The 15,241-nt window shown below is 30.7% G+C and overlaps 1 protein-coding gene across 1 annotated transcript; it reads left to right on the top strand.

The window, feature by feature from the left end:
• The first annotated feature begins 10,785 nt into the window (after positions 1-10,785).
• Positions 10,786-12,818, top strand: LOC105643587 (transcription factor MYB108). The gene is made up of 3 exons (XM_012228748.4): positions 10,786-11,103; positions 11,708-11,837; positions 11,919-12,818. The coding sequence occupies exons 1-3, from the start codon at positions 10,905-10,907 to the stop codon at positions 12,562-12,564; spliced, it is 975 nt and encodes a 324-aa protein (XP_012084138.1). The 5' UTR covers positions 10,786-10,904; the 3' UTR covers positions 12,565-12,818.
• Positions 12,819-15,241: the final 2,423 nt, after the last annotated feature.

Below are 15,241 nucleotides of genomic sequence, written 5' to 3'. Positions count from 1 at the left end.
TTAAAAATAAATTACCCATTTTCCTTTTTCTATTGAAGTTTTCTAATTCATCAGCAGAAATTGATTTTACAGTAAGTAGGTATTTGTTGATGCTAGATTTAACTTAAGGTTTTTTATTCTTTTTACACAAATATTTAACTTATTGAGGACAAAAAATGATTAATTAAATTTTTATTGGATGGTATTCTATTTTGAGTACGCAAAATAGCGTTTCATTGAACGTTAAAGGGGAGTAACGTTTCACGGTCGCTCTTGGAACGGCCAAATAAGGCTTTGCTGATCGTATTACTACCGAATCCATACGAACAATTATAACTTGACATCTAAACGCACTATCAAACTGCGCTACATCCCTTTCAATTAGTTTGTAATGTTATTCTAAAGAATACCGGTTTTGTTTTCCACAACAGATCTACTAAATTCTTTGATTCCAGTTAGTAAAAGGGATCTTGAACTAATCTGCTCAGTCAAACTCTAAATACCCTATAAACACACTAACGTTACATGAACAGCAATTGTTGAATCGGGTCTTTGAAGAGAGAATAAGCAAATTGTTATTTTCCCCTTTAATTAATTAAAATTATGTCGTGAATAATGCCAGTGTAGATATTTGTAATGGAAGTAATATTTTAACTTGATAAGCATCCTTTGTTGACAAGCAAGTAGGGCAAAGCACACGAGTGAAATGGTGTTTCCATGATGGCTTTATAGTTTATAGACTTAATGTAGGTGTTGAAACTTTAGGCCACAATTATAAAACGCACGATATATATATATTAGCTTGTCACCTAATATGTTAAAAAAAAAAAAAAAAAAAGAAAGGAGGACCCTGATTTTTAAAATATGTTATCTAATAACGGTTATATAATATGCAAAGCACAATGGCAAGTAGCATTTCACACCTTGGATTGTTGCCGGGTTAGATAAAGGCAATTGTACTAGCTTTTAACTTTTATTAATTTAGTTTTAAATAATTGTAGATGGTATAAGTCAATCATGTGTGGTTTGATTAGTCTTCTCACTTATATTAAGAGTAGAGAATCTCGAGTTTTAGTATTCTCAATCACCAATTTAATGAGTTAAAAGAGAGAGTTAGCCGCAGTTATTATTTTGGCCATTGAGCCTCTGTCTCCCAATTAATTAAAATAAACTGTGGATGATATAAATATATGTATAAATAAAGCACAAGGTGTTCAACTTGAGCCATAATATTGGCTGTGCTTTAACCAACAAAATGTCTCCAAATTAGGGAGATAAAAACAAAGAAAGCATGTTCCAACCACTTTGCTTTTTGCTTTTGGAGGCATTGTTTTGAGTTCAAAGTTCTTTTAGTTATAGTTTAAGTAGTTCCTTTTCAAGAATAGGAGCCCATGTTTGATGATGCATGCGCAAGCTTTGGCTGGTGAATCATGCACATATACTCTTTTCTCTGTCTTTCATATAGGAAAAGTTCATAAATTTTAATCATTATATTTCAATCTAATAGTTATGCAAACATATATCTAATCCTAATCAATCTGATTAATACTGTCTCATAAGTGGAAGAGTCACGAGTCATTTTATTTATTAACTATGCTGTAATTAAGAGTTTTACCTCGTTATAAGAAAACAACAGAATTGATCATATGCTTATATTGACAAAGGATATAGATCAAACACATTTTTTTAAAAGGCGGCCACACGTGATGCCTCATTTACGATTATAAATTTCACTTCATTAAAATATAAATAGACTCGTGTAAATCGAAACTTAAAGAAAGACCAGTTAAATTAAATATTTAAATTTTTGTGAAAGAAATTGCTAATATTAATTATCAAGTGTCATTTTTTAAAAAGGAACTACCAATTGTAATTAGCATATGCATCTAGATTCATATATAATAATAAAAAGAAAAATAGGAAAATGAGGGAGGATTTGACTACTTTAAAAAAGCAAATAAAATAAGTTATTTACTAATAAAATCCAAAAAGACAAGTCGTTTTACGACGTGGACCTGAAATTTTTGTTGTGCCATTGAATCTAGACTCTAAGAATATCATATTTTCTTATATATATCAACTTATAAGTCACATCACAATCTTAATAGGCATGACCTCTGTAGTTAGATGTCCATTGCCACATCAGCCATCGTCATGTTCATGTAAATTTTATCCCCATTTTCTCTTCTATTTAGTTAGAAATGGGATGAACAGAAACAAATTATATCTCTAGGCGAATAAAAGATTAGATAAATAGAAATAAATTTTATATCTAAATAGAACTTATAAGGTGAAAACATGTATGCTAGAAAAAACACATGCCAACATGTCAACACTAGACGTGGCACGTTGTCATCATCCGTTTTGCGACAATTATGCGATAATGGTACTGGTAACTAAGCTTGATACGTGGCATTATATATAAAAATAATGAGGTTGGAAAGTGAATTGTACATCGGTTGGCTGAGTGGAGTTTTGGATTACTGGTCCCCTCTCTTCCTTATGTCCTTTCTTCTCCTACCCCAAATCATAGAATCAATAATGGCAAATGGGCAATGGTTAAAAATCTTTGGTCAACTTGCTACAAGAAAACGTAACTGTGGAGGGTTAACTAATGCAGATCATCGTATCCTGCTATCTTAACCTTAATTTGTCATAGGATATGTCAAATCTTTCCTCGTTTGAACATGTAATAGTTTAACAGGTATTTTCCACCATCTCCAAAATATGTATACGTGAACCAATACCCAGTTGCCACGGACATTACTTGCCTAAAAATATTAGTTTTTTAGTGCAGAGCCTTAACCTCAATGAGGACTACTGCCCTAACAATAATGAGACTTATCCATTGAAAAGATCAACTTCATAAGGTTCTAATTCTTAAAAGAAAAGACCCGTTTCTCACCTGAAAGGTCACCAGCAAACCAAAGCTAAAGTGGGTTTTTGTTAATTAACAAAAAAAAAAGAAAAAAGAAAAAAGAAAAGGAGAACTCTATCTACAGACAGTCAATGACCACGTTTCAGTACACAGAGGCGGCAACCAAATCAGTGGTAATGCCAAGTCATCACCCGTATCAGATCTCCTCTTCTGTCATGGGTGTGAACTCTGACTAGGACTATATAATTAATTAAATTTAATCCTAAATAATCATTAATTAACCTAAGTAAATTAATCATAAACCTTTCCAATTTGCATAGTGGGAGCAACAACTAATAAAAATTAAGTTAATTACAAGCTTCAATTATTAATACGATAATAATCATTTTAAGCACACCTTATAATAATAAAAGAACAATTAGATGTATGAAAAAATAAATCTGTGAAGAATAGAGTTAGAGACAAACATAGTTACGTATACTTAATAGAAATGGGAAAGACTAAGAAAACAAAAATTGCATACTTTAACCTTAAAATTTAGCTTTAAACGAAGGCATGCGTCTAGGAGATGAGACATTGGTGGTCGTCCTTTTCGGGGTTCTTTGGCGGCTTTTTGTCATTTTCTTAGCTGAATACTATTTACTATATACAGAATTTTAGTTTAATGATCATTCGCTTGCAGAATGAGTTTATTTTAACGTATTTTTCTTTCAAATGAGTTTATTGTTCGTAGTTTATGGAGATTTAATTGGAGTTGTCTTCATTCATTGAAAGTTGTAAAGTTATTATAAGTTTAAATGGAAAACAGGGTAATACATTCGCTTTTAGACCAAGAACCGTGTGGTCATGCAAGTAAGCGGCCAGGCCTGATAGGGAAAACGCGGAAAGCATATGTTGAACATATATAAGATAATCTTATGTTTAAGGTTGAATTTAACAAGATCAAGAGTTCGATGATTAGAAGAGCATTTAAGAAGGAATAATAAAAATTTTCTTACATGTGAAAAGAGAATGAGATTTGAAATGAAATGTATTATTTTTATTTATTATTGTGATGCCTGCTAGCTTGAATACTATATGTTAGTGCAAATGGTTCAAGTGCAATGGATCATCTTTGAATAATTTCTTGTAGCACGCCTTTTTTATCCAATTTTACAAGTTTAAGCTAAGATTTTCCAACGACAGATACGCTCGTCAAACAAGGATAAAATTTTTATACCTAACAGATACTTGCACAGAGAGAAAAAATAAAAAAAATACGCATGCTTTTTCGAATTTAGGTCAAAAAAACGGTGATGAGAAAAAGCGTTGCAATGCATGTTTGGGTCAAAGACGCTTCAGCTTAAGAAGAAAGAAGAAGAATAAAAATCCAACAAATAATGAATAAATATGTATTATTTAAGCTGTAATGATCATAAGAAAAGAGAAGGCGATGGACAGGTATGAACACCGTCCAGTAGAAATTGTCAACTCCATTAACCCTTAAAACCCGCTTATCTTTTGACAAAAAAAGAACTAGCAGGAAAACAATGGATGCTGTCGCTCTCATTGCTCTTGTATAATATAATATTAGTTTCCAACAGTAAATATTCTTCTTTCTTGGTTACTGGGTTTCAACTGAAAAGCTTTAATAATTTTTTTTTTTTTTTTAAAGTTTAAAGTTGAGATTTTAGACCTTGTTTCACGTAAATTTTTTTATTTTCCTTATGATAATGATTTCGAAACATTATGCCTACTCGAACACGCATGCTTTTAAGTCGTTGGATGAGAGAAAAATGAAAATCATCCGTTGATCTGCACAAGCAAACCCTCTTTCTAAAACGTTTATTATTTGTGATTTCTGATACATGAGTAGTGCATCTTCCAATTTAGAGCTAGACTTTTGTAGTTGTGTGGGTTACTCGAGGACTCTTAAGCCCTAAAAAATTAGTATTTCAATTGCTGATATTTGAAAAAGTTGTGCAAATATATATAAAAAATAAAAAATAAAAAATAAAAATTGTAAGAAAACGGGGGGCTAGAATTGTACTATTACACCGTTTGGTTAATAGGAATTAATTAATAGACATGAGGAATAAGTAGTGGTTGATCCACTAATTTTTTTTTTTTTTAAATTATGTTCAAAAAATAACCTTCTTTGACAATTTGACAGCTAACTATTACAAATTAGAAATTTATAAATCTTTTTTTTATTACTATAAAAGGCGTTGTTCCATTTTCCGATTAGATGAAATAATAATCCATTTTGAGCTAAGAGCAATTATGTTTAAAAATTTTTTTCAAATGACTCGAACTTACGACCACCAAAGTGAAATTTAATGCGCTTCGATCACTAAATTATGTTATATTATATGTTTTTAAATCTTTTTTTAATTGCATCACACAGTTATATTAGGAAAATAGGATAAAAATTTGAATTTTATTATTTAAATATTTAAGGTAATGGAGGAGTTGTACACCTAGCATTAGTATAGCAACAATCATATGCATAGCGAAAATAATGCATACATCTTTTATTTTATTTATTTTTTATGTTATGCATAATTCTGGTGGGTCATCAAGTAGGGTATCAAAGCAGCAAGAGAAAGGACTCTGCTGGTGAGGCACGTGCCAACTGCCTACGTATTAGAGTTAAATTTCTTTCTATTTATCCACCTAGACTTCACTCTCAGTCTCCTTTTCGGGAGTACATAGAATGTAGAATTCATCTGGAAGCTCCTCCCACAGCACCATTCAATAATAATATTTTCACACCGACATCAATCTCGTTTCATGATTTATTTCAGAGTTCAAAACAACCATATCCTCTAATTTTTATAATAAAATTTCAATTATTAAATTTAAAATAAAAAATCACATTTTTTAGAATTTTAATTTTAAAAATTAAATTTATATTTAAAGGTGAAAATACTATAAATGACATCGTATTTATAATAATGTAAGAAAATTTAAATCCCAAAAATATAATTTATAAACATAAATTTAAATTCGAATGATCCATTTGTAACACTTATAGAAGGGAAAAAAAAAAAAAAAGATTCTAACTACTAATTTGATTTTCTTAAACACATATAGGTATATAATTAGGGAAGAGAAGAATAAAGATTTAAGTATGCAAATCTAATAGAATAATGCAGCAAAAAAAACTGAAGATGATGCTTTGTTCTCTTAAAAAACAAATTGAATAAAGGTAGCGTTTGGATGCAGGTGAAACATGAACCTACATCTCTACCACTTAATTGATTATACTATTTGTGGACACTCAATTACACCTCATTAACATAATCATAAGCATTATTATTATTAATTAATTAATTAATTAATTAATATGCAAATTTATCTTTAAAGTTCAAACCACACAGCACCACTTGTCTCCATAAACTTTCTCATGGTTTGTTGTTCACACCTATAATTGGCTTTTTTGTTAATTAAATTATACTTTTGGATTAGCCTCATTAATATAATTAAGGATTATAGATAGATGGAATGAGGTATCAAATGGGTTCTCTTATATTAAATATATACATTAGAAATCGAAGAAGGAAATTTCGAATCCAATCAATCGCCAGATTTTAATCTTGATTTTGCAAAATTCATCTGTTACACACCGTTATTAACAATTAACGCGATTATATATATATATGAAAAAAAAAAAGTGGAATTGATTGGGTAATTGTCCGACCAAGAAAAAACAAAGAAAGACTCAGAATACGAAGATGTCCCCTGCCTTAAAGTATCAAATGACATGCACGAGCTAGGTATAGCGAAACACAAAAGCAAGAACTATATATTCCTTTTTGGTTAGCAAGGTGAGGTACACGTAACACGTGATGTTCATGTCATGCTATATGAAATTTATCTCTAACAAAATGTGGATATATAGTTTTTTAATAAGGAAGTGCATGCCACAAAGAAAGTTAATTATTTATTTATTTATTTAAATAAAATGTTATTTGGCAGGTAGTTCCTTATTCTAAAATTTTAATAATTTTTAAATAACATCAAGATCAGTTTTTTAATAGGAGGATGCAAAGTGTTGGAAACACATATAGAAACCTATCACTTACTTAAACTTGCATATAATCATAAGGTGGACCCTTCTCTAAATATAAAAAATTGTTGTTTTGTCAGCATTCGTGGAAATGTTAAAAGTGCCTCACTTATTAAAGTTTCTTCTTTTTGCCCACCAATTATTTAATTGCCTATATCTATAATTATTTAAAAAAAAAAAGAAAAAAAAAGCATATTTATGCATTAATTTTGATTATAAAAGGAAAATAAATTGAATTCTACATCTAAAAATTCTGGTTTTCATTTGTGAGAGCAGATTCCACTGTGCTTGTGACCTTAGGATGATGTATAATGCAATTTCCTATTATAAATTTACAAAGCTTATAGTCCAAAAAATATTTAATTTGTACAAGTGTCGGAATCCCAACACTCATTTTATAATGTGGAGGTTGTCGGTAATCGGTCACATGATAATAGTTTTGCTTTTTGGTTGTGGATTGTAGATAGTGAAGGTTTGTTGATGTTTGATGCGCCTACAATGTAGTATTCCAAGCTTTTCTTTTATGGCCTTGCCACTGTCCCGACATAATTAATTAAGCTTCATCATAGGAAGTTTAATTTAAATAATGTCATATATATTTTTATTTTTTTTAAGTTTAAAAAATTTTAGGAATTTTAATTTTAATTTTTTATTGTAATTATTTAAAGGGTTAAAAACCGCTAAATCATCTATTTCTCAAACCCTTAAATTAGAAGTCAAGGAGATTAAAAGTTTAGTTTAATTTAGAAAGAAAAATAACAAATTTAATATTTTATAAATCGATGTCTCATTAAAAATGATTATAATATATTTATATCTCTAAAATAATAATTTTCATATAAGGTATTTTAATTACAATAACAAAATACTATTAAAATTTATTTATTTCACCTTTTTCCCAAATATAAAAATTACCATTACTTAACTAATTATCATGCTATACCTTCCCTCACCCTAATATTTTACCGTTGAATGCTTTAAGATCTTTTTTTTTTTTTTTTTTTTTTTTTTTTTAAGGAGCATTTATCATTTCAATTGGCGTGAAATGTTACTTTTGATAAAACACGTGTGCACTTTCAAAAAAAAAAAAAAGAAACAAAAAGAAAACACGTGTGCAGTTTTCTTAAGTGTACTTCTCCAACCTCTCCCCGGCTTACAAGTCACAGATCACGTTATGTACTTTTGGATGGAGAGTGAAAGAAGGGAAAATGATGTAAATGTCATTACCAGTTCAGTACAAACTGCGCAATTGTCTGATTATGTCTGGTTAGAGTACCAAAACAGATGGAGATTTTTTGACCTAGCAATTTCTACGATTAAAATTCAAATTCGAGATATTTAATTACAGGAGAAAAATAATTTTAATCACTTTATTTCAATTAACGGTAATTTTATCAATATGTCTATTAATAATAGACATATCACCAATTATCAATTCTCATCGATTATAGCCATAGTTCACGACTATATTTTAAGAACTTAAAACTACTTCTTCCTTTCAAGAAAAAAAAAATTAGAAATACTTTTTCATTAACGCTCATTTTTTCTCTTATTAACCTAACTCCACTTTCAACTTATTACTTTTATATATTAAATAAAAATAACATTTACTGCTAATGGGATTCGCTTAAGTGAAAAGAATTCAAATTCTTTAAATATAAATCTGATGCGCCGAGCACGTAATAAAAATAAAAATAAATAACATATGGACTATCTATATTAGGAAATGATACTTGTGATACAAACAAAAATAAATAGTATCTATATAATGCTTCGTCCTCTCCCTAAGGGTTTTAAATTTGTGTCGCTTAGGCAAATATAAAGGGTTCAATTAATTCGGCTAAAATACAAAAAAAAAAAAAATAATAATAATGTTTGGGGTAATTTTGTGAAATTTACTTCTGCTTGTTGACTAATTAGAAATACTTCAAATTTTGAGAAAAACTTCCATATAATGATGCATACTTATTTAGTAAAAGCAAATTAAAAAAAAATTTATTCTCCTTATTTTTGCGAATTAGGAAAAGAATGAAGGGACAAAAACAAAAATAGTCTTTTTGTTGTACTAATAATGGTATCGAGCTATTTAAAAATCGATATCAATCTTAAAATTTGTTAATAAAAACAATATTCTTAAATAAATAAATAAAAATACTTTGAATTTATAGAAGGGAATTAATTGTAATTAGGTGTAAAAGAAAAAATTAAATTTGAATTCCAGTGCAATGTGAAATGGTCCCTCATTTATAAAAATTGGCAAAGCCGTCCTAATAAATAAGTACGATGCCGTTTCAATTAATCCGCCGTTAAACTATAGAGAGTGTTGACTTGTGAAAAATAAATGTAAAATGGGGACATAAATTTATGACACTACTTCATATAATTCAATTCTTATAGTAAGTAATTTAATTTCTCTCCTTTAATTAGTACCTCAATTTTAATTTTTAATCACTAAATTACTTCTCAAGGATATGCATGTTTGAAAATTGACACGAATACTCTAATTAATAGATGATAGGAGTCATTAACAAGTAATTAAATACATAACCCTAGGTTGGGATAGTCTATATATATGGAAATTGGAATGAGGAAAGAAAATTTTTTTTCTTATTTTTTAGTAGATTAAGAGGAGTTAATCTCCTTTGTATCACAGCGAGTAAAGAATTGGGTCTCCATCAATTACGCTTTTCAAATATTAAATTTGAATTCTCATTTTACAAGAAATCAAGACTATTTACCGGTCCGATCAACATTAGTTAGTATCAAGACTATTTGAAAATGTTTTTTTTTTTTTTTTTTTTTTTTTTCATTGTATTGGGTTTGCATAGAAAACGACGGTGAAAAAGTTTATAGGAAAAAGAAAAACAAAGTTATAATGTTGCAGCATGAGTGGTGTAGAAAAAAATTTCAGGATTTTTTTCATTTCAACCAAAGTATTAGAAAATGTGAAATGGCATTCTGAAAAACGTTTTCCTTCCCATTGAGACAGATAATTATATTCATTCTGAAATTTGTCCTCTGAAGTCCAAATTGAAGCATCACCTGTAATTAGCTACCAAGTGAACATTTAACCATAATGGCACGTGCACCAACCCAAAATTAGTCAACTTCCTTGAAGAGCACGTGTACATGGGGAATTTTTTTTTTTTTAATTTTGTGTTTACTCCGTGTTCGAATTCTCTTTCCCAATGCTTAAAAAAACAATGTGTATTCAATATTTATATAAAAAAAACAAATAAAATGAAATAGAGAGAATTTACATTATACTAAATAGACAATAGTTAATATTAATTAAAAAATAAGATATTGTAAATATTTTTTACTAATGGTACAGTGTAAGTTAAAGTTTGAGTATTTTCCACTGTAAATTTTCGCATTTTAGGTGTTATTTTGATAATTGAAAAATAGCTGGAAAAAAAAAAGACAATCCGGGAAATTACACCGCCGGCCAATTTATGTGGCCTGCACGGTGGATTCATATACTGCCAAAAAACAGCGCTCTATATTTTCCGTTATGTTTTATTTTAAAAAAAAAAAGAGAAGAGATAGAGGAATTGTCCACAAGAAAATGGACAAGTTGGTTGAAAGAGGAGAAAACAATTTCCACAGAACTTGATAGAAAGAAAAGAAAACTCAGCAGCACGCACTGCACACACACACACACAGAGATGGGAAAGTCAATGGGTCAAACTTCAAAGCCTTCTATGGGCTCTTACTAACCATAATTACTACTAAGTTTAACTGCTTAATTAAGTACTTAATAAAATTTAATTAATAATTAAACCCCCCCAAGTTCCTATTGCGGCTTACTCTCTCCCTCTCACGTGCTTCCTTTTTCTCCATTTTCAAATCTATCAACGCATCTATAAAAACCCCATCTTCTCTATCTTCTTGTATTAATCCATCTTTCTCTCTCTCTACATCTCTCCAAATCAGAAAATAAAGAAAAATTTCAATCAATCAGTCCTGTCCATTTGAGGGAAAATATTCATTCATATGATGGATGTTAAAGGCAAAAACAGGAACCAGAAGAGCATGAGCCCCTCCTCCTCTTCCACCACCACCGGCACCCAAAGTGAAGAGGAGATGGGGGACTTAAGAAGAGGGCCATGGACTGTTGAAGAAGACTTTAAGCTCATCAATTACATTACTACTCATGGAGAGGGTCGCTGGAACTCTCTTGCTCGCTGTGCAGGTAATTAATTATCTTTTTTCATTTATTTATTTCCTTACTGGTGGAGAGAAGCAGAATATTGAGATCATGATCCAATTAGTATTAGTATCATATAGTGCCGAACAACAAGTTGCCATCTTGTCTCAACTTGATTTGATCATTTTCATTTCTTCATGTTTCTCAACTTCTTTTAGGCAAAGTTTGTTTCTTTTCTTTCATTTGTCCTCCAATGGGTTTTCCAGGTACAAAATGACCAAGACCTTGCACAAAAATGCAAAATTAAGTCTTTTCCTTCCTTTTTCAATTTTCCTCTTTCATTCTCTTCTTTAGATGAAAAAACATCTTGGGTTTTTTTCTATTTTTTCATGGGATACATAAAATAGGAGAATTTCTAGGAGAGATAGGTAGATGATGTGAGTTATCCTTGTATGGGAATGAATGAAAGATTGTTCTTTAATTAGCCGTACATGTAGATATTAATTAAATCAAGTAAAAATAGACAAGTCGATGATAAAGTCTCTGCAAAAGTGAAAATGCTCTCTTTCTTTTCTGCTCTTTCAATTATTATTAGTTGTAAACTTTACCAAAACTAATGGATTGTAATGAACTAATCAAATCGAATCAGGTCTCAAAAGAACCGGAAAAAGCTGCAGATTAAGATGGCTGAACTATTTAAGACCTGATGTTCGACGTGGAAATATCACTCTGGAAGAACAGCTCATGATCCTGGAGCTTCATTCTCGATGGGGCAATCGGTAAGAATCCAAAAAAAATACATCCTTTTCTTTTTGCTTCATTCCAATCTTTATAAGTTCTAACAATTATATCATCAACAGATGGTCCAAGATTGCGCAACACTTGCCGGGTAGAACTGACAATGAGATCAAGAATTACTGGAGGACGCGCGTGCAAAAGCATGCGAAACAGCTTAAATGTGACGTGAATAGCAAGCAATTCAAAGATACTATGCGATACTTATGGATGCCTAGGTTAATTGAAAGAATTCAAGCTGCGTCCGCCGCTAACGCCACCGCTACCAGTACAACCTCAGCTGCACCCGCAATCGCAGACCCCGCCCATCACAACCTCACTGAAATGGGTACCGGGCAATGGGTCATGGGTCAAGGTAATGGACTTGTAGGAAATGAGCAGTTTGGGATTACTCGTTACACTACTCCTGAGAGTTCTAGTACGGCTGCCTCATCGGACTCGTTTGGGACGCAGGTTTCGCCTGTCTCCGATTTGACAAACGATTATTACAGTACTACTATCTCGGTTAATCATAACTCTAATCCGGATTACTTTCAATCTGCGCAAGTGGGATATTCGGAGTCTATGATTAGTCCGTCTGGTTACTTTAACCAAGCATTGGATTTCCAAGCTCCGGAACAGAACACCAACAACAACCAACTATGGATGGACGGAGGGGACATCACGGACAATTTGTGGAATGTTGAAGATATTTGGTTCAACAATATGTGAAAAGAAATGCCCAACACTAATGAATGGGTAAAAATTTAGAGTTCAAGAAACAAGAATTATCCATAGAATAATTCATAATACTGATAGGATTTGTGATGGACAGAGAGGTCTAATTGTGGATTAATTACTTTCTTTGTTTGCATTTCCTTAGTTTTTTTGTTTTTGCTAAGAGGGGGAGGGGGTATAATTGTAATTTTTACTTTTTCCGGTTAATCCCATTCTTTGATATTAACACAGTCATCCTGTTCCGGCAACATTATCTCTATTATTTAAATTATCGGATAATATAGTTTTTATAATAGTATCAAAATTTAAAAGAACGGATTATTTAATTTTACAGAACATTTATTGTATTTTCACCGTGGGATAAATGCATGATTGCATTATAGAAGCATGGTTTAGATAAAATTAGAATAATAATAATTAATTAAAGAAGTGCATAATTGATTCCACCATCTTTACTTAGATGTAAATATTTTAAAGAGTTTATATCTTAAAAGCATATTAATAATATTAGATTAGACATTAAACTTTTGAAACATTGGCTATGGGGCCTGAACCAAGATTAAGAGTCCCAAGTTTCTAGATTGCCAAAAATTAAAAAAATAAAAAAAGTGTTGGGTTCTAATAATTTTGGCGACGTGGCTTTGTAGGATTCATTTAACTTTGTGCTTCAGTTGGCCATTAGGGTACTACTTTACATTTCTAAATCATAGATTATAAAATTAAATTATCTTATATGCGGTGTTAATGATCAAACCTCCATCTCTTGGCTCTGTCTTTCCTCTGTTTGTCATCGTACGGACAATTACTTGTAACCAACTTAAGCGGACATCTTCTATTCTAATTCCTTTCCATTTATTCTTAATTAATTTTAAATGATAATACTAATCTATCTAAACAAAGATTACGTTTCCAAGTACTATATATAATACAATCCATCCATACAAAGATCACGGTACTAAATTATTTGAGATCTCGAAATCTGGATATCATTTTTCTTTTTCGCATATGTGTTTTTACTTTCGAATCAAAAGTAATATTTAAATAAAAGTATGTCCATAATGGTGATTTCATGTTTTTAATATCTGACATGCCAGATAAAATTCTTTTGAAAATATAATCCATTTCATTATAATATGCTTACAATATAAGTTTTAGAAAAAGATTTGGCTACTTCCTCGATACATAATTTAAACGAGGATGTTCCTTATTAAGAAAAAATGATAAAATAGCAATAATATTTTAAGAGATTTATTTAAAATTTATAAATATTAGTAGGTCTTATCCTAAATATGAAAGGTTTACAGGCTCTTCGTATATGAACTCACTCGTAGACCAAACTAATGGAATAATTTTTTCAGTTTAAGTAAGGATATTTTCCACCTCACGCAGGAGGAAATATAAAATAATAACAATTGTTATTAAAGATTAGGAAGATAATTTAAATATCTGATATGACCGTTTTACCCTTATTTGAAAAGTTGAAACTAGACGAGAGGAGGGTTAGCACTTGCGACCCAAAACGTGATGAAAATACTCACTGGTAGAGACTAGAAAGAGAAAGAGAGAGAGAGAGAGGGAGGTATGGCGGCGGGGAATCTTTGTAGGCGCGTGCCTATAGGAGAAGCCATCAAAGGTGGTCCAAGGTGAGGTGAGGTGTTGAGAGCGTGCCACGTGTTTGATATTAAAAACTCCAAAAACTATAATATAATAAAATAATAAATAAGTTTGTTAATATAGCTGTGGTTAGGCTTCCTGGACTGAAGCACTGACAGCCGCAACCGTTGAAAGAGCCCTCGCCAACAGCAGTTCCACGTATGACCTTACAACTTATTTAATTTATGCATACATATACACCCACATTAAAATTAAATTACATTATATAATAAAAATTTAGATTATTTATTTTAAAATTTAGACTTTATATTTTACTTATCATGAATATAAAAAATAAATTGTGTTGTACATAAAGAGATATTTTTCTTGGATCCCTCATTGGGCTTTGCAGAATATAATAACATAACATAATCTAGGGAAGTTAGCAGGAAAAAAAAATATTCATTTAAAATTATACACATTATTAATTTTGAATACGAGTTGATCTTTCTAATACAATACAGAATAGAGTACAAATACGATACGAGAAGAATGTACAACTGGACTCCACCAATACCATAGTGCTGGAGGCTTTGGCTTTCCGCCACGTTGATTTTTTCCTAAAAGTATTTTTCTATTCAAAAAGTTAAGGAGTGGGTCCCGCTAGGAGTGGACCAAATTCAAAGACTTTCTAGTCAAAAAGTGGGGCCGCCAGGAATCCGACGTGGATGATCTGAAGCTAAAATGGGTCCCATTTCTTCGAAGTGATAACCGAAAGCGGGAGAGGAACTGAGGAAGGAACGAGGGTCGTTAATGTTAAGGTTATTGTCATGAAAGTGTTGCTGATGTTAGAAAAAAGCTCTTCTTTACTCTTTATTTAGGTTCTTTACAATGTATTCTTCCTTTGATTTATACTGAGCATATGCTCTCTTTCTTCTTACTTCATTTTTGTTTCTTGCCAAATGGGTTTACTTGATTTCTCCCAATTTTGAATTCAAATATTTTTATTTTAATTTAATATTATTTATAAAGTGTTTATCTGGTAATAAAACGGATTAAAGATTAGGTAATGCAAATA

This window comes from Jatropha curcas, chromosome 7, assembly GCF_041381405.1.
Source record: "Jatropha curcas cultivar XTBG-Jc1 chromosome 7, XTBG_Jcur_1.0, whole genome shotgun sequence".
In the NCBI taxonomy this organism is placed as follows: domain Eukaryota; kingdom Viridiplantae; phylum Streptophyta; class Magnoliopsida; order Malpighiales; family Euphorbiaceae; genus Jatropha; species Jatropha curcas.
Note: the sequence above shows the minus strand (reverse complement) of the source record. Positions and strands in the feature narration are given on the sequence as shown.

Bases quoted from the DNA above. Each gene is read 5' to 3' on its own strand.
- LOC105643587 (XM_012228748.4), top strand. From the start codon at position 10,905: ATGATGGATGTTAAAGGCAAAAACAGGAACCAGAAGAGCATGAGCCCC. The intron at 11,104-11,707 runs GTAATTAATTAT...AAATCGAATCAG, and splicing joins CTCTCTTGCTCGCTGTGCAG to GTCTCAAAAGAACCGGAAAA. The intron at 11,838-11,918 runs GTAAGAATCCAA...TATCATCAACAG, and splicing joins CATTCTCGATGGGGCAATCG to ATGGTCCAAGATTGCGCAAC.